This window comes from Stegodyphus dumicola, chromosome 1 (genome assembly GCF_044657685.1).
Source record: "Stegodyphus dumicola isolate Sdum_Otavi_A_Nest chromosome 1, ASM4465768v1".
NCBI lineage: Eukaryota > Metazoa > Arthropoda > Arachnida > Araneae > Eresidae > Stegodyphus > Stegodyphus dumicola.
Genome location: NC_140768.1, coordinates 5,214,005 through 5,233,582, shown reverse-complemented (window position 1 = coordinate 5,233,582; position 19,578 = coordinate 5,214,005). Strand labels below are relative to the sequence as shown.

The 19,578-nt window shown below is 30.3% G+C and overlaps 1 protein-coding gene across 2 annotated transcripts in view; it reads right to left on the bottom strand.

The window, feature by feature from the left end:
- The window catches only part of IKKbeta (inhibitor of nuclear factor kappa B kinase subunit beta), an 81,753-nt gene that overhangs the window by 45,873 nt on the left and 16,302 nt on the right, over positions 1–19,578 (bottom strand). For both annotated transcript variants that reach the window (XM_085812419.1, XM_085812417.1), the window contains exons 3-9: positions 18,281–18,502; positions 17,458–17,616; positions 16,214–16,303; positions 14,378–14,502; positions 5,974–6,081; positions 2,681–2,801; positions 1,397–1,588 (exon numbers count right to left, since the gene is read on the bottom strand). In XM_085812419.1, the coding sequence (XP_085668545.1) occupies positions 1,397–1,588; positions 2,681–2,801; positions 5,974–6,081; positions 14,378–14,502; positions 16,214–16,303; positions 17,458–17,616; positions 18,281–18,502 (1,017 nt within the window). The remainder of the gene's footprint in view (positions 1–1,396; positions 1,589–2,680; positions 2,802–5,973; positions 6,082–14,377; positions 14,503–16,213; positions 16,304–17,457; positions 17,617–18,280; positions 18,503–19,578) is intronic.

Sequence of the window (19,578 nt, the reverse complement as noted above, 5' to 3'; positions counted from 1 at the left end):
TATGACACATATAAGATACTTTTACAAAATTTCTATTAAAAATGATCTTGGGGAAGAGCCAGACATGTGATGGTGTTAAATCTGGTGAATAGGGAGGCTGGTGGAGAACTGGGATGTTCTTTTCTGTAAGCCATGTCTGCATAACAATTGATGTGTGGGAGGGAGCATTGTTGTGATGCAGTTACCATCATCCTTGCCATTTGGCAGAATGTTTTCTTTAGATAGCCTACCTCAGTCTTTTCAAAATTTGCATGTAAAAAGGGCACTTAACAGTTTGTCCAGCTGGTACAAATCCATAGTGCACCACATTTTTGTTGTTGAAAAATGAATTGAGCATCACTTTTGTTTTTGATTTGACGTCTTTGTTTCGGGTTTTAAGTGTCTTCTCACCAGTAACAACTGTCTCAAGAAACACCAGCTCCTTGTGCTTTTTGCAAAATATTCAGCCACCGTCAACTGCAGAGTTTCCCTTTGATTTGGGTTCAGCAGCCGTGGAACAAACTTTGCGATCTTCAAATCATCTGACAGAATTGCATGAATGGGTAATGAGAGATGCTCACTTCCTGTACCAATTCATCAATGGTCATTCTTCAGTCTGATTTGACTGTTTCACTTGCTTGACCATTCCTTTATTTCTGGAGGTTGAAGGTCTCCCTGCAGCTATTGTCTTCCAGAGTCCACCCCAAAATGTTTTCCTTAAAGAATCGCCACTATAAACTATCTCTGAAGCAGATTTCCCCAATCTGTACATGAACTTGACATTTATCCTTTGCTTGAATTTCAACATTGCAAAAACTGATCACCACACGTTCCTACCTTCAATTACACTACCTGTCATGAATTCCAGTAGTAAAATTATACAGTGGTAGGAAAATAAAAATATATATTTATAGTGATAAAGAGTTACAACGAAATTCTGGAAACTTTTTGACTGATTTTCATGTAATTTTTTTTTTTTTTTTTTTTGAGAAGAGGAGACTGAAGCAAATGTAACTTTGGTAAAAAATTCTGTCAATTCAAGGAACAAGCAGGCAAGCAAAACTGATTAATTTTTGCAATATATCAAATATCTGCATAAGGATAACATTCCAAATACATTACTATTCACATCATTTACAAAAGGTGACTACATGTTTTTAAATATTCAAGCAAAATAATAAAAAAATTATAACAATGGATAAAATATAAAAATCATAACAATGGCAAAAACAAAAGATTTTAAAAAATGTGAATATTCTTTAGATTAAATTTATGTTTTGAAATAATTTATGTTTAGAATAAACTATTTCTAAGGAATTAAGTTATACTACAACAATGATGAATGAATAATATTATTCAAAACAAATTTCTGTAAAATTTAAAATGTTTCTGGGATACATTAATTACACATATTTACCAAATTAGATATGAACTGGTGAGCTCCTACATCCGGATTTGGCACGTGGCCTTTCGGAAGAAGTATTTCTTGGCTCGTTACTGGTACACCTGATTCTACTTCAAGCATTTTCTCGAAATCTTCTAGCGACAGAGTTTTGTCAATTTCAAAACTCAACATTCTGAATGTATCAACACAAAACACAAGTACAACCTACATCATGAAAAATCAATATAATCAGGAAATTTACTGGAATATAAACAGATATATAATTAGCAAATTAACCATTATTTAGAGCTAAAACAGAACTAAAATAAATATTATGTCTTAATGACTATGGAAAATTACATTTAATATGCTATAAATCTGAAAATTAAAAATGACAAAACCTTTTGTGAGAATTTTCCCGTGTCTCTTTTTGCTAGCAGCAAGCAGAGAAATGTTTCTGCTTATATTTCTCTCCTCAGTATAGTATTTCATTAGTGAGAAACAGAAATCGATTTTTTTTCAGTTGTGGTTATGAAATATATAAGCAATTCATTCAATGTCTATGGTTAATGACCTGCTAGCACGTGCGCATAATTTACATTTCATATATGCATGTAGTTGATGTTTCTTTATACAGTCAAAATTTTTTTCAGTTTTTCATTGCTAAATATTTTAACACACTATTTTTAATCTTCTGTATTATGGAGATCAACAACTGGAATAAAAAGCATGGGATACTGCTTAACATTACCTGGAGTTATATTTAGCAAAATTTATATTTCTGCATCATGCAAGCTGTTCAATGCAACATTAGCAGCAACTGCCAAAATGAAGCTAGTAGATAATTCTTGTTTAAATTTGAGTTGCATATTTAAATAAATAGCTTCTGTATCTATATACTGACTGAAGGATTGCACCTTTGTGTTAGCAATGGCCACTTTCTCACTATCATTTCTTGTCAAGGCTATTCTTAACATAAAAATACCCAAAATACTTTTATAACTAGATTTTTTGCCTTTCACATTTCTTATATGAAGATTAATAAAATACTTAAAAATACAACTACACATATTAAGAAAAATATGCATAAAGCAACCTAAAACATTTTTTCTACTGTTCTGGTATGCAATAGTATTTTAAAGATATTAAAAAAAATAGCATTTCACAAGAAACAATGTCAGCAAAAATATTTTAGATCATAACTGCCACCTGTGTTCTACATTAACTGGTCTATAATATTTTTAGAAAATAAAACTATAACAGTTATAAAACATATAACAGTTATAAAACTATAACAGTTAATAAAATTATACATACTTTTTTATCAAGAGCCTTCTCTAAAATACTAAATGCAGTGGAGTTTTTAAATCTGCCTCTTTTCTTAGGATCCCATTCTAACATAATCTGCAGCCAAGATTCAATATCTTTCTTAAAAACACTAAAGAAAAAAAAATTAAAAAAAAATTAATAACTATTTCATTCAACATTAATAAAATAACCTTCATAACCTAAAAGATTTTTAGCTAAATGGTGTTTTTATAACTTTACACATACATTGTGGATAAACAAACAAACAAACAAAACAAAAAAAAAAAAAAAAAAAAAAAAAAAAGAAGTGCATTATACACATACTGTATATCAAGTTTTAGCAATTTTTAATAGTATAAAAATATTTAGTCTGATTGTATACTTGAACTGACTGCATATTCTGTAAATCTGTATGAAAAACTAAAGTTAAAATATGACAAGGGACAATACAGCAAAAAATCATATTATACATGAAAACAATTTTACTAAAAATTGTATTATAATTTTATTTATATAGAGAATAAATTTCAGTTTCTAAGAATTAATCAAGATCTAAATTGATATGTAATTGAAAATATTATTATAATTCCTGTGGTAAATCTGTAAAAAGTAGTAAGTATAATTTCAAAATTAAACTCATAAAGGTTTAAAAAAACTTTTTGTTTTTACTCACAAAAGAATAAATAATAGAACTTGTGTAACAGAAATAAAAAAACTCTCAAGAATTAAAAATGCTAAATGTGTTAAGAAATACAAAGTTTTAAGGTACTTTTAGTTATACTAACCTCATATGTACTGTACCTAAACCAGCAATAATATACTAGGTTGTTTGCATACTTTTTAAATGTTTATGCTCATTATATATACAAAAATATTTTACCTAAAATTTTTATATTTTAAATGTTCGATTTAATAACTCTTATTCTTCACCAACTTTCAAAAATGTAATTTATAAGACAATAAAGCATTTTTTACTGTCAAAAGAGGTATTTTATCCCATTACTCTTAAACAGCTTTCCAAATTCCAAGGAGAGTTGTAGATTGATGTTGGACAATTCGCTTTTTAAAAGTACAAAAGCACAAATATCTGTGGATGATACAACAGGAGAATTAGTAGGGCTATAAGCGACTGATAAGCATTTTTTGTTCCATTTTTCCAGGAAATAAACAGTGGATTTTGTTGTGCGGCTGCTTGATTTCTCTTGATACAGTTCAACTGATTGATTGCACTTGTAGGTAAAAAGAAGGTATTTTGTATTTGAAAAGTGGGTATATTTTTATTTATATATAAATTAGGTAAATTGGATACGAAATATGTTCCTGATAATATGTGCAGTTGACCTTAACATTTTATGCACTCTTTCATTTTTATTTATCAATATATAAAAAATCAGCACCAATCAAAAATCTCTTTGAAAGGCTTTTAGAATTTTTTGAACCATGTTCTAAGATTATTTTTCTTCTTCTCTTTGATGATAATAAATGAATCTCTTTTATTGCAGTCATTTAAATGCACTCAAAATTTATCTACTGTGACAATATTTTTCCATTTTTGCCCACATAATTTTTTCTCATAGAGAATTCTGCAGCCCATTTTGCTTTCGATGATACGTCATGGAGAAAGACGATGCACATTATGTTTTTTTTTTTGTCTTTTTAACCACTTGCACTACGACTAAACTTCACAGTTGCGGTGCCGTGAGCTACAATATAACAAGCAGTAAAGTGTCTCATTTACGCCGCTCCGCGTCTGCGAGTGCAATCCAGAGCTGCAACTCGAGAAATAAACAATCTCGTTGTTAGCCGACGTGTGCACCATGTTATTTCATTTCTGCGATAAATGCCTATCAACGTGGTGTTCACGTCGCTCGCGGTTTGAGACAAAAGCATCTCAATGTGCATGGCACGTCTTTTTAGCGCAAGTGGTTAAGATTCAAATCAGCATTAGTCATTTGTTTACAATTAACACCGAGCATTTTAATAATTATGCAATTGTCCTTTGACTTCCCAGATTTTCTTTTAACACTAAATTCTTACCTTTGCAGCATTTGAAACATTCTGTTTTTTCCTTTGATATGTATTTTGAACAATTTTTCTCCTGGAACCAAACTCTGATTCTTTTCCTTTCTTATTGACAATATTATCTATCGTTGCTTTAGATACCGAAAAATCACAGCTTTCACAGCATTTTTAAAAATAACTAAATACGAATAATTTACATCAGAAAGAGAACAAACACAGCCTTTAATCCATTGCTTCTTTAATGCCATTTTTGCATGAAAGCAAAATTATCAAGTAGCAGAAAATAATTTACTCTTTTAAAAATATACTCGCATTTAAAATTTTTTTTCCTTAGCATGAGGGGTTTTTTTAAAAATTTTTTTTTTTATAATAAAGCAAAATCATCTAAAAAATGTGTGAGCAGCCTTTGTATCTACAAATATCCGACTGTTATGACACTATTCTTAAAAAGCAAATTATTTTAAGAACACTAATGTAAATGAAGTAACCAATTAACAGCCCATTTAAGTCTTCCATGATCAGACTTTTTTTGGGGGAGGATGCAGTGTTTAAATGATAATAGATGTGATCTTATGTGCCCTGATAAGTTAATAAAAATGTTCATAATATGAAACAATAATGTAGTTTGATGGTGTTATAAGAAATGAATGAAATGAATCTAAGATTTTGATTTTTTTGGCTATGGCATAATGCTCTTCATCTACATATTGTTCTTTACGAAGAAGTTTGCAGCAGATCAGCAAACACTGATGCCATATTATTACTTTCAGTATCTATGATGCATCATGGAATTAGTATGACTTAAGATATTGAATGTTAGTTTGTCTCATACATCAATAATATACGGCTACAAAATGTTTAATCTCACTACATATACCACATATATATATATATTGTGAAGGTAAATCACAAGAAAAAATTTAATACTGAATTTAACTGGAAAGAGTAAGGCATAAAATTAAACATGCAAATTTTTTTTTTCATTTTTAATAAAAATGCTGAAAAATAAAATCATGCTTTAAATATGAAATGTTTTTTAAATTATATTTCTGACATACAAAACACATTTTATTTATAATGACTAATTTAGCAGTTTATTATAAAACAAATAAACATTTTTGAAACTATGATAAATAAGATATACCATAAAAACTGTCTATGCATAATATAATTTCAGAAAGCATAAGTTATACACATAGTGATACACAAATTAAAATACAAGACAGTTTTCCCATTAAAATACTATATTTTTAAAATTGCATATTTAAATTTTCTCTTACCTACAAATATGATGAAAAGGAGACACTTCATTAGAGAATACAATATTTTTATCATCATCCAAAAATGCACGAATCTGGTTGGAGCTCTTCTGTTTTATGATTGGAATCCTATGTAAACAAAAGCAAAAATGCATTGAATAAAGTAATAAAAAATGTCAATAGAATTCTTCCCTCTCCCAGAATATGGAAAATGTCAAAAAATAAAATAACAACAGTATTTCTTCTTTAGTACAATGATAAGAGATGACAATAAGCAGAGCTGTGCTGAGGGCAAGAAGACTGCAAAATGAAAGGGCTAATATCAAAATAAGCAAAATTTTAATATAAAACTAACAAAAAAAAAAAAAAAAATTGTTAGGGGGAGGCACAGTTGCAAGATTTGCCTCAGATATTGCAATGGTTGGTACATCTGTGTTAAAAGGATGTTGAAAGAGATCAAAGATGTATAACTGCTTGCTTGATTGTCCCGAGTTATTTCGCATTTGTATATATTGCAGTTAATTATTATCTCGAGAAAACTCGGGCAAAGCAGAATTCGTCAGTAAAATTTGTTTTATCACAATTTTACTCAACCTGGAGGAAATGAAAGGAAATAATCAGCTTTGATTGGCAGTTTGCCAAGTTTTGCTGGTTTCCTGGTTCTTTTGGAGGGACTGGTCACATGTTTGCCCTATTGTATAGTATACGTCGGCTTGTGGATTAGTAATATATAAAGAAGGATAATTGCATTGAAAAAAGTAAAAGAATGGTGATGATTTTTCAGATAGTGATTATAACCTCAAGGCATTTTCCAGATGTTATTCCTGTTAATGAAAAAATATCAAATCCAACGAGACAGTGTACTCTGTGCTGCCGTATGAGATTCCAGAGGTAAGCCAGTAAGAAAAGAGACCAGATACCAGTGTACAGAATGTCAGGTATCAGTTTGTGCTGTTCCTTGTTTCAAAAACTATCATACAAAGACTAATATTTAACGTTTCTTCATTTGCCTGAGATAACTCGGGATAGTAAACTAATATTAAAACTAAATGCTTTTACACCTGTCAAAAATTAAAAATTACTTAAAACATACATATTTCGTTTCCTTGCATTTAATAATAAAATAAAAAAGTGATGATATTTTTGCAATTTTTTTCAAACAAATTTGTAAGGGAAGCGGTTAATATATCACTTAAAATATGGCATATTTGAGGATGTTAGTAGAAATAGCAATAAATCAACTTTAATGGAAGCCTTATAATGGCCTCTAAAATGGTAAACCTCATTTTTCTGGATCTTGCATATCTTGTCTTTTACACATTAGCTTCTAAAACATACTACATATAAAATTTTTATGCAGGATAAAATATCCTTATTTCGTATATTTAATAAACAAAAAATTAAAAACACACAATAATGATGTTGTGTGCATACGAGTTCATAATAGATTGAATGCAAACAGGTCCAACTGATAGGTTAATAAAATTTATTTTTATCAAACGAAACACTTCAAAGTTCTGGAATTTTCTATAGAAATACTCGTACAGGTGTCCACAGTACCACAAAGTACAATCAGTAGTTACATTTCAAATTACTAAGAATGCTAAACACAATACAATGTAAATCTAAAGGAAAACCTAAACCAGAGATATCTCAATTAACGCTGAACTAACAACTCGCAACAACAATAACTGACAGCAGATGCTCTCTCCAGTTTTATATAGTTTTCAACCAGCCGCCAAGACATTTCTTGTACTTTCTGCTTCTCAAAATTACTGGAAAGCAATATGAGGGCCGAACTACGGTTGCAGCTAATATAGTGATCAATTACAATACCTATTGGTACTTTTCCCGGCGCAAGCGATAAATCACCAGTAATGCTACAACCGATGCCAAACGAAATATGCTCGCTGGTAACCTTTAACATTTACATTTGTAAAACAAGTCGCAGCCATTTCTTATCAGATTGATTGTTTCTTTCAATACTGGCATATAATTACATAGAATTTTTACCAGATAGTTCAATTTTATATCCTAAGGCCATTCGCAGGCGCTAATTAAGTCAATTAGGATGCAATCACACCGCTCACCCGATGGCGAAAATATAGATAAGACAAGGGTTAAATTCATCTATTCTAATGAGAATGCGCTAGCGAAGTAAAGCAATGAGGTTTTACATAATTTCTGATTAAGCTATTCGTACGAATTGAAATTGTATTCCAAATTAAGATTTAACTTGAAATTAATGTAGATAATTACTCAGAGAATTAGATTTTTGTAGCGTAGTTTACGTGAGATCACTTGAGGTCACGTGATATGAACCGACGAATCAGGATGTTGTACGATGAAAGCATAATAAATTCTTAAATTAATATCTTTTTACAAATTTACTGTCTTTAATTATTGGCTTTTTTACGAAATTTTAACCGACATTAAAATGTTTATGCCTTCAAAATAAAAAATTCTTAGATCTAACATTTGTTAACATTTTTTATGTGTATACCATGTGTTTTCCCCAATAAAGTTTTTTTGGTGAGATTTGCGCCGGTGAAACGGAAAAGTACCTACCTATTACAGTGATACAGCGACCAGACCAAAATGTCACCAAGTTTGGCAATTTATCACAAAACTGGAGACAAAATAAGTCACCAAATCTGCTGTCAGCTTGGCAATATCTAAACAAATTACCAAGATACCTATTTACTCAATGTTAAATGCACTTGCCTTTGTATTTTTACTTTTGCGGCACAACTTGTCTCTTTTAGATTTGCATTACATTATACAGAAAAATATAAAAATTTCACATATAAATGCACTAAAATCATCTATGTACAAAATTCAGAACAATTAGTTGAATTTTACTTAGTAAGAAAAGGAATTTGGATGACTGAAGTCAGGATAGTTGGAGTTCTACTGAATTTCATTTTACAGCATTATAGATAGTTCAAAAAGAACAAATACAATTTAAAATAAGATAGTAGTAAATTATTTAATGTATTGTATGCTTCAAGAACTGATAAAAGTTCAACTTGCACAACAATCATTTAATTTTATTTCTATAGAACGCTACATCTTTTACAATATATATGTTAGGTTTCTCACAAATTGTTATTTACTAACACTGCACCAATAGCATCACATCTGTTCAATATCAGCAATGAGAGTTTACCAACAACCACACGAAAGCCTACAATGTGATCACTCTCAGTTTATATACACATATAAAGATAGTATTTCTAAATTAATATAAAAATGAAACAGTGCCTCAAAAATATTTCCTGCAAAATTAAAAATCCCTTCTCATAACATAACTCTAAACACTCTTAAGTGTTTCTCTTTCTTTTTAAATTCTTGAGTCTCTTTCCTCCTTCTTTTATGACTAGCATAGAAAATTAATTATTTTTATACAAGGCCTGATTATATTGATCTCTGATTGTCAAAATTATAAATGTATAAAACTTTGTAATTTTGACAATGGCAGATGATTTCTTGAGGAATGATAATTTTATATTTCTTGAATTATTTCTCACAATATTATAAACACAGAAAGTATAACAGCTTTATCAGTTGCACTACTGACCAAAAAATCATTCTGAAAAATTAAAGAAATGCATGTTTCATAAATTGCAAAATACAAGCCACACTAACACTCATATGACAATGAAATAATATAGCCCAGTCTGAATTTATATAAGATTCCCAGGCGTGAAACAAACACAGGGTTCATACACATTTTGGCACAATGAAATTAAATATTTTTAAGTTCGGCACAATGAAATTAAATATTTTTAAGGCCTTCTAAGGGCCATTAATGAAAAATGTAAGGAATTATCAGCAAAGGGAATTGAATAAATGAAAGCAATTATCTATACCCAAACATCACATTTGTTAATAATTTGTTTGTTACTCTACGAATAAAATATATCTCTACGTAGGATGCATTATTATTAAATGTAATCTAATACTTAACTATAAAACACATTCGAGAATAAAGTCAGCCTTGTAAAACATATCAAGTAATTAGCATTAAATTAAAAAAAAGGCTCCAAATTTATATTATTTATATTTTACACTAATAATAGTCCCACATATTTTAAAGAAGATTAGTACCATTTCAAGTTTTACTAACAATTCATTTTATGTCGATTCTGTCTTTTATGTCTTGTTTCGTCGTGCACTCACTCAGTTCAGAGGTTCATGAAAATTTTATGTCAAGCAGTATAGGTGAGAAGTAAAATCATAAACTAGCATGATTCTTAACAGAAGTTTGGCTGTAGTCACCACTGCTACTTGCTAAGAAAGAGATGCCGATCAGAACACACATGAAAAGCTGACATTGGCAAGATTGGTTGAAAGCCAATTGCCCTTTGTCCATGTGACCCAGTTAGTGTTGTAGCTTCATGCAGAATTGCTGGAGTTATAATCCAGTTAATAAACAGTATTTAATATAAAGGTCCAGTAAGCCACTGAAACACTAGAGGTGGCAAATTCTTTATATTATTTTAAGCATCATTATAGCTGTAAGGAAAGGCAGTCAGTCAGCTATGTAGAGATAAGGGTGAGCAATTAGTTACAAATCCTTATATACATGGTTAAATAGCATGATTCATTTAGATTTACATGGTCACTATTAAACTTTTTTATTTCTAAAAAATAATCTGTTAAAAATGCTATTTAAATCATAATTTAAGAACATTTTACAGTTTAAAGGTTTGGTTTAGTTTATTTAATTATGGCATAGCACACTAGGGCTATCTGCCTAAGGGGAGGGATGCCTTCGTGGAGGACTTTCTAAGGAAAACTGGCTTGTATACACGTTACACATGGGGAACACCACGAAAACGCCCATGCAGCCAGCCCGTTCACAGGATTCAAACCTCGGACCGAACTACCAGTGTTCAGCGACTTTACCGCTCGACCGCTGGTGGGCCCCTTTTACAGTTTAAAACACTGCATGTATTTAGAATGTACAGAAGACGCTAATTTTATTTCTTTAATAATATGGGTATAGAGAATTATATTTAAATGATACAAGGTCAGGGCTGGTACTAGAGCTAGTATGGCAGCATTTTTAGTACAGTCAAAAGTCGTTAATCCGGACTCGTCGGGACTCCGGCGATTCCGGCTTATCGATTTTTTCGGATTATAGATCATCAGTTTAAATCTGGTAAGATGGCAGAAATTATAAAATTAAAAATATGAAACTGTAATTTAAAATACAAATAAAGAACAATTATGATCTAAAAAGTATCAAAATTTACAAAAAAAAAAAAAAAAAAGCTTAATATATTTGTTTACTTTATTAAACATTTCTTTCAACACGTGCATGTGTAAAACATACATTACGCATAGTCGAAATTAGAAAATTGCAACCAGAAAACTATTTGATTTGTATTCGTGTTATTTATAATGACGAGGAATTTGATTTAAATCATATCAAAGACGGAGTACATCGAAATGAAATACTACATTTAGTAAGGAATTATAAGCCAAATTGAATAAAAACATCTTCCCTAAAGATAAGGATAGTGCTGACAGATCAACTTCCAATTCATTGCGCGCTGTGTCGTTTCCCTCCCCCCGCAGAGCAGCATGAAATTGATAAACATATTTCGGAATAATTAGAGAAACGAAGGATATGCCTTTATCCATTTTTTGCAGCAATTCCACTTTTTGTTTAATGGACTTCGAAACATACTTGAATTTACATATCAGTAAATATATATCGGAAATTCTATTTGACATAATCGAAAGTTCAAGCTTACTTTTATAAAATTGCTCTAAAAGTCTGCAAAAAATAATAAGCCGGACCCAATTCAAAGATTAAGGAACAACGCAATCTGCAACGTTAACTGAATTAGATAATATTAGCTTAGCTTATACCGTCCATTATACATTAAACGTGCATGCGCACACGCATATTTGCTGCCATAAAGGTCTTACGTGCACGCGTAAATGCCTATGCGCATGCGTCAACACGACGCATGTGCAGAAAGTTTGTAGCTTTGAGGTCCGGATTATGGGTGTCCGAATTAATGACTTTTGACTGTAGTTAGTGAAGCGATGAGGAACAAAATTTTGTGATGGCAAAATATTTAGAATTTAGGAGACACTGAGCAGCAGAATTTATGACCCATAGAGATCACACCAGGTGACAAAATTGGCAAAAAGTGCAAGATGATATGTACGGTGCAATGACACATATAACATAAATCTTTTAAAAAATTTCTTTCTACAGACACTTGTCCGTATGATAAGATTAGACTTGTTTTTGAAATTTCACATGCTTGTGTCTACAGAAAAGATGAGAAAATAAAGGAATGATAAATAAAATGATAAAATAAAGGAATAATAAATACTTTTAAAAAAGAAAGATTCTAGGATCAAAAGCAGTTCAAATAACTTTGTTTTCACTGTACTTCCAAAAATTTTCCATAAAATAAATTCATCACAAATTTCCTATAACATACATTCATTATGTGTTAATACCAGGAAAACATTTTTTATTTGGCCAAATTTTTCTGTAATTCATATAATAATTTGAAGGCAGGTCTATAAATCTGGCTATCAAGTCCTTTTAATCCTTTCAAGGTGCAAGGCCTAAAAATTACACTCGCAAACTCTGTAAGAGCAAAATACCAGAAGTATTTTAATAAAAGTTTTTGAAAATAAAGCTTTCAAGTGAATTTAGTGAAAACTATTACATGTTTGAATATACTGAAACAACTACTTAGGGCAAAAATTCTAATAAAAAAGTATAAATGAAGAAAAATAAAACTAATTTTAAAATAACTAAAGTAGCTTTTGCTAGGAAGTGCTTTCAAAATTGTGTTTCATAGTATTTATTATCTTATTTATTTTTCAGAATCAAAATACTTCTAAGCTGCCAAAATGGAAAGCAATGTCATTTTAAAATGAGACATATGAAAATAAAAATTTTTTTTGATAATAAAAATATGAAAATAAAAATGCTCTGTTTTAATTATAATTTTAATATATTATTAATGCTTTAATGGTATTTATAAATTTTATTATGTTTAAAAGAACACTGAAAAATTTGCAAACATCTAGATAAAAAATTCTGTATACAAATTGAAATCGCTAAAATGTTGATAAATTGCCATATTTGGTACCACATAACAAAAGAAATCAAATCTCAAAAAGGAAAAGAATGTTTTTGATGTAATATTTCATGAACTCTTCATTCACAAAAAGGAAATAATTTTGAAATGTGTCAAATACACATTTGTCAATGAATCAAAAATCATTCCTCCAAAATGTTAATTCACACTCAAAATGGCAGCCGTAAAAAAACATAGAAAATGTAGAAAATGTCAGATTAGTAAAATTAAGGACTTTTTGCTGATTTGGGCCAAAATTAAAGACTTTAAAGACCCAAAACCTTTTCAAAAAAAAAAAAAAACCTAAGGACTTTTAAATACTTCTAAGGACTGTATGAACCCAGATACAGCATGCACAATTTGCATTGCTATTTCATTGCTATACTGTGATTTAATACAAAAGCCTGTTTTATGTCATTGTTAACTTTAGGAATTGTACATATACCACATAGCATCAGTACATTTTCATTGCTCTATAATAATTTGAAGGCAGGTTTAAACAATGGAATTTTTTACTTTCATATAAATCAGAGTAAGCACTTAAGTGCATAATGCAGTGAGAACAGTTTACTTCACTACTAGTTTTGGTTAATGCCACTAAAGTCTTAGTGCATGTAATTTATCAATAAAACTTTACATTCATTATTCATTTTGCATTATACATAGTTAATGCTAGGCATTATTTTGGCTTAACATATCTACAGTGGATGTCAGAACACATTACCCATGAATAGAGGAGCTAATTTTACAGCTTCGTATAAAATACTAAAACTGAATAAAATTTTAACAATGTCGTAAAGAAAAGAAAGAGATAAATTGCAAAAAAGTTACTATGAAGATAAGTCGACATTTTAATTCCAGAGAAAAAAGAGCCAGATTTTTATACTGCATTTTTAGCTCTGAATACAATGTCAGAACTTGAAATTTTATCTTTTTAAAATAAGTGTTTTTAATAAGTGGTTAAAACTCAGCTTTAGTTAATAAATAATAAAAATTAGAAGAAAAATCAAGAAATATAGCATTAGAAAGCTGATAATGCGATTGAATCAGCAGTTAATTATTCTTTCTCTAGTTATAATAACCATAATTGAAACATTTGGAGAATTCATATAATTCTGTTATGACACTTAAGTATCAAAATGTTGCATGAAAGCCAAATTGCTGATGATAACTTACATGCGTTAAATACAGAAACAGAACATTAAATCATATATTAAATGATTATGCGTTTGTTATTTTCACAGACCAGTTCTGCCTATTGTATATTTCCTTTAAAATGCATTTTTTAGAAAAACAAAACTCACCATTCAGCTGGAGATTTGTCTGGTAAAAATGGTCGTAAGCCTGTAATTACTTCATGTGTCACAAGCCCTAAGCTCCAATAGTCAACAGTACAAGAATATTTTTGAGACATGAATAATTCAGGAGCCTGAAAGTGAAATACAAGCATTACATAGGATTAACATAGCACTACAATTATATTTTGAAACATAATCTGTAGTTGCACTAAAATGTTCTTTAACAGGTATAAGGTTTGTCATAATAAACTTTCTTTAATTTCCGAGTGGCTGCAGTTATAGTCAGAAAAGTGGTACCTAGGAATAGTAAAGTGGAAGTTTACTAGATGAGACTGCTTGCAGACCTGGTGGCAAACAATGGAGTTAGTGTTCCTATTTTGAAAATGGTAAGAGAAAAGAAAAAACAGAGAATCATAATCATAATCATAATAAACAGCATCATCAATTTAGCATGAAAAGGCACCTCATGGACATAAATGTTAAGAACAGAATGTTTTAAAGGAGCATTTGTTTGTAAACAATTTGTGATGAAATGATCTTTTTTTTTTTTTTTTTTTTGTTAAAAAAAAATACTTTTCGTGTTCTGCCTATTGTATATTTCCTTCCGCAAAAGCTATGCCTCATGCATCCACACTGTATCTGCTAAGAATGTTGGCTGAGCCTCTGTCTGGTTGATGAAGAAGTTGCACCATGCAAAACATAACTCGGCATTCCTGTCCAGTAATTTCTGATGAGATGTTGGCCAGTATGGATGAGCTCCTAATTCGTTCAGGATTTTCCAAAAGAGACTTTTTTACAGGCCGGTTGTACTTTCCACCCTACTTTAGTTAATCTTATGGTCTCCATTAAGCATTTTACAACCCGTAAAATGGCTTTGTGTAAAGGATGTGGGCCTGCAGAAAAAAACTTCAATACAACCATGCTGCCAATACAGCCTTGCGCCCACATTCCTCGTAAAGTAGAACCATCTCACATTAATCATTTTTTTTAAACTGCTCCATAACAATGAGCTTTAACATACAATCAGGAGGAGATATGTCTTTTATAGCTGTCTCAGGTGATCAGGTGTGACTTTTCCTACTCTATGCATAATGCATGAATTTCCCACACTGAGTTATAATTGCGCTGGGTTGATGTGCTTTGTGACCCGATTGTGCATATCTGCATATTGTCTACTCTAAAGACAATCAGTATAAGGATGCACCTCGTGAAGTTTGAACCACAGTTCTCTCGACTATGAATTACTAGCGACACCACTTTGAAGTGATATGGGCTCATTTTTCGTCCGAAAGATAATTTTTAGCTTTTTCGTTCAAGTTTTGCGATGTCTCAGTTTTGGAAACCACGAAGAAACAAACATGCATTTTTAGTGTTTATCATTCATAATCACAAGGTGTCTTTTCGTATTAAATTCATGATGCAGTACAACTTTGCAATTCACTTTTTCCTCCTATCCCATATCGTTTGCAATATAGGAATGCAAACTCTGCCATTTTCCACCAGGTGGCGATATAAGCGGTCTCATCTAGTAAGGCACAGCCACTCTGCTACACATAAACACCACTTTTACTTTTACAAATATAGCTGCAGCTGTTCGGCACTTAAATGGGTGGTACCGGACTTAAGTATGTCTGGTACTGTATATAATTTTTCATTTGATTTTCAATACTTCAAAACATATACATTTTGTTACTAGAATGTGGAGTAGAATCCAATTATTAGGACCTAGTTTAAATAGCTATATTGAAGGGAGGATATGAGAGAATAAAAAATTAAATTAAATTAACATGAGATCGCTATTCAAATTTTTACTCAGTACTCCTACAACAACAGCACACTTACCAAATATTGAAGAGTTCCAACAAATGAAGTACAAAGACTTCCCTGGTCTAATTCCTTAGCATATCCAAGATCTATTAGTTTATATACTACCTAAAAAGAACCACAAATTTAACAATATAATGTTGCAAATAAGAATAAGAAACAGCAGAAGCAAACACTGAATTTTAATTTACGTCGGTGATGAGTAAACATCTTGAATAAGGATTTACCACAAAAATCAACCATTACAAATTTCTGACTGAGGCACTATCAAAGAAAATCTGACTTATAAACAATTAAACAGATATTTTTACTTGATTTCATATTTTTTTAACCATTAATTTACAGCAGAAAGAAATTTAGAAGTTATACAAAGTTTAAAATTTTAAAAAATGAAGCGTAAGAAATATTCCTTTTAATCAAATTAAAATGTACCTTTTCCTAAATCTTACTCTGTTCATGAACGGTGCATTTAATATCTATGAATATAGTAGAAAAGTGAAACCATATCGGGTAAGGATGCACTATTATTAACTTTGCATATGGACACCAAAAACTATTATTTGCTTGTATTGATTTTTTGCACGTAAAGGTATGAAATGTTTTGCATTTAATTTACTAAAGCATAATCAAAAAATATTTTTTAGTTTTTTGCTTTGTGTGATTTACATAAAAAGTTTAATTTTGCAAATCGAAACCAACTATTTGTCTGAAATTTATCTCATTCTCTAATTTATTTAACAAAAAATCTACATTGAAGTACATCTAGAAACAATAATTAAAGGGTAAAAAAAAACTAATCACCTTTTTGCAGTTGTATTATACTTTTAAATTTTTAGATAAAACATTTGTTACTTTATATGAGGAACTATTACAAATAATCAGGTAAAAATACAAAAATTATGAATAAAAGTTATAACAAAAAAACACAGAAAAAGTATTGTTTCTTTAACGTTTTCCATTCCCATATGAGAACTTCCAGCAGTATCATTACCTATGTACACTATAGCAGATATTTATTTCAAACAAAAAATTTATCATGACTAGGTATCGACTGAAATCTGTCTGTAACACTCAAACCAGATAAAAACTTTGAATGGAAAAGCTTTTATGTTTATAATAGCCTTTTGAGAATTGCATAAATTACTAATTAATCTTATACAGCTAGCATAAGGAACATTTGATGAAAAAATTCAAGATATATTCTTTGTACATTTTACAAGTGAAAAAGATTAATGTTTATGGCACAAAAAATCACAACTTACAGTTCCATTAATATCTTGAATCACAATATTTTCCGGCTTGAGATCTCTGTGAATGATGCGCATGGAATGTAAATAATTTACAGCAGACGAAATATGTCTTAAAAGGAGACGCACATGTTTTTCCCTTAAACCACAACAATTTTCAGGTTTATTTAAGAGCTAGAATTAAAATTACATAATTTACAATTTATATCAATAACAAATTTTAAGTATAAACATAAATTTAAAATATAAGAAAATTTCAAAAGCTAAATAATATTTTAAATAATGAAATTATTTAAAATGACCAACTAATTTCAATGAGGGAGGTTACTCCTGAATTTTAGAAATCATCAAAATACTGTCATGTTCCCTCAGCTTGAGTTGGCATGTTTTGGATGGCTATGTTGCCATAGATCTAATGACTTAACTATCCACAGCTGATTAGATAGGTCATCCTATTTTATAAGACACATTCTCTCTCTCTCTCTCTTTTTTTTTTTTTTTTTTTTTTTTAATGATAAAGAAAGACGTATTCATGCTGCTTTTGCTCAAAAATCTACATGCTTTTAAAAACCACATTACTAATGCACTACTCTAAAGGTTATGCTAAAGTATGTCAAGAGTTTAACTGTAGTTTTCATATTATTTGTATAATTAAAGGAAATTACAAAAAATAATTAATTAACACTTAAAGAAATACTTAGTTAGTAATCCCAGACAGTTTCAGGTTCATTTCAGGTATTACTTATCACTTCATATTTGCAAATTTAAAAAATACGGCCACTGAAATTGGGACATTCATTTGGAATGACTCTACATAAAAATTTCAAAGAATGCATACTTTTCTAAGATCTCCACTGCTACAGTATTCCATTGCTAATAAAGGTAGCTCTGTGGCAGGAACATCAAGCTCTGGTGGCACAGATATAGCTTTGACTACATTTGGATGATCTAACCGAGACATCATATCTACCTCTAATTTCCACCTGCTGCGATGCTTTGGAGTCATCATCGCATCGTGCCCCCAACGGCACTGCTTCAAAGCTATAGTTTCATTAGTCTCCTGGTAAGAAAGGAAAAAATATTTCAGATAAATTTAACAAGAAGATGGATATAATTCCTTTACAACAGCTGACACAAAGTATTTTAAAACAAAAATATCAAACTGTTTCTTGAACTTTCCCCTCCATTTGACCTCCATGAATGATCCTTAATTGCTGTAATAGTACTACAGAGTACATAAAGTTGCTATCAAATGTTACAATAATTAATTAAAGTAATTCTTTTAGTACAGGAATAGGATCTCAAACAGTATTAATTTCATTTTTTACATTGAAAAATAAGTCTGAAATTTGTACGTTCCACATCTGGAATGATCTAAAATCTGGACCTCCAGATCACAAGCAATTCTCTCCCCCCCCCTCAGAAATTCTTTTTGCATGCTTTACATATGCACATTGCACACTTTTTCGTAATAAAACACATGAAGAGTTTAACATAAAATTCTTCTATATAGAAGAACCAATCTTTTATTAGGAAGAGTCTGTATGATCAAAATTTGGCTCTGCACGTGCCTTTTTGCTCAGCATACATCTCAGACTGAAACATCTTCAATTTTATGCTTAATGAATAATTTATATTCTTGATGAAAATCTAATTAATAATTTATATTCCCGATGAAAACCTGGCAAATATTTTTTTTATTACTTTTTGCTTTCATCACCAAATAACTATCAACATACAGCAGCTTGAGAAATGACTAATGCAGTGATGTTTAAACATTTATTTTTCAAATATTAGTAGTGAATACCAAAAAGCATGTTAATCTTTTACCCTGATATTACACTTGATGATTACAGATTTCAGCTAACTGTGTTGCGAAGTTTTGAGTGTGTTGACAAGGAGAAATGTTTTCAGAAGCTTCTTTGCATATTATAAAAATATAATTTATAAATGATATTCATTGGCCAAACGATTGCATTTAGTGCTGGTTGAATTAAAAACAACCGTTTTGTTAAATCAGGAATGGCGACACAGTTGGTGTGGCTGCACTCGGCAGCAAAATTTACGAGAAACAAAATTTTTAGAGTTTCGAGAAGCGCCAAGCAACAAAATTAAGAGATGGCAAAATTTTTAGAG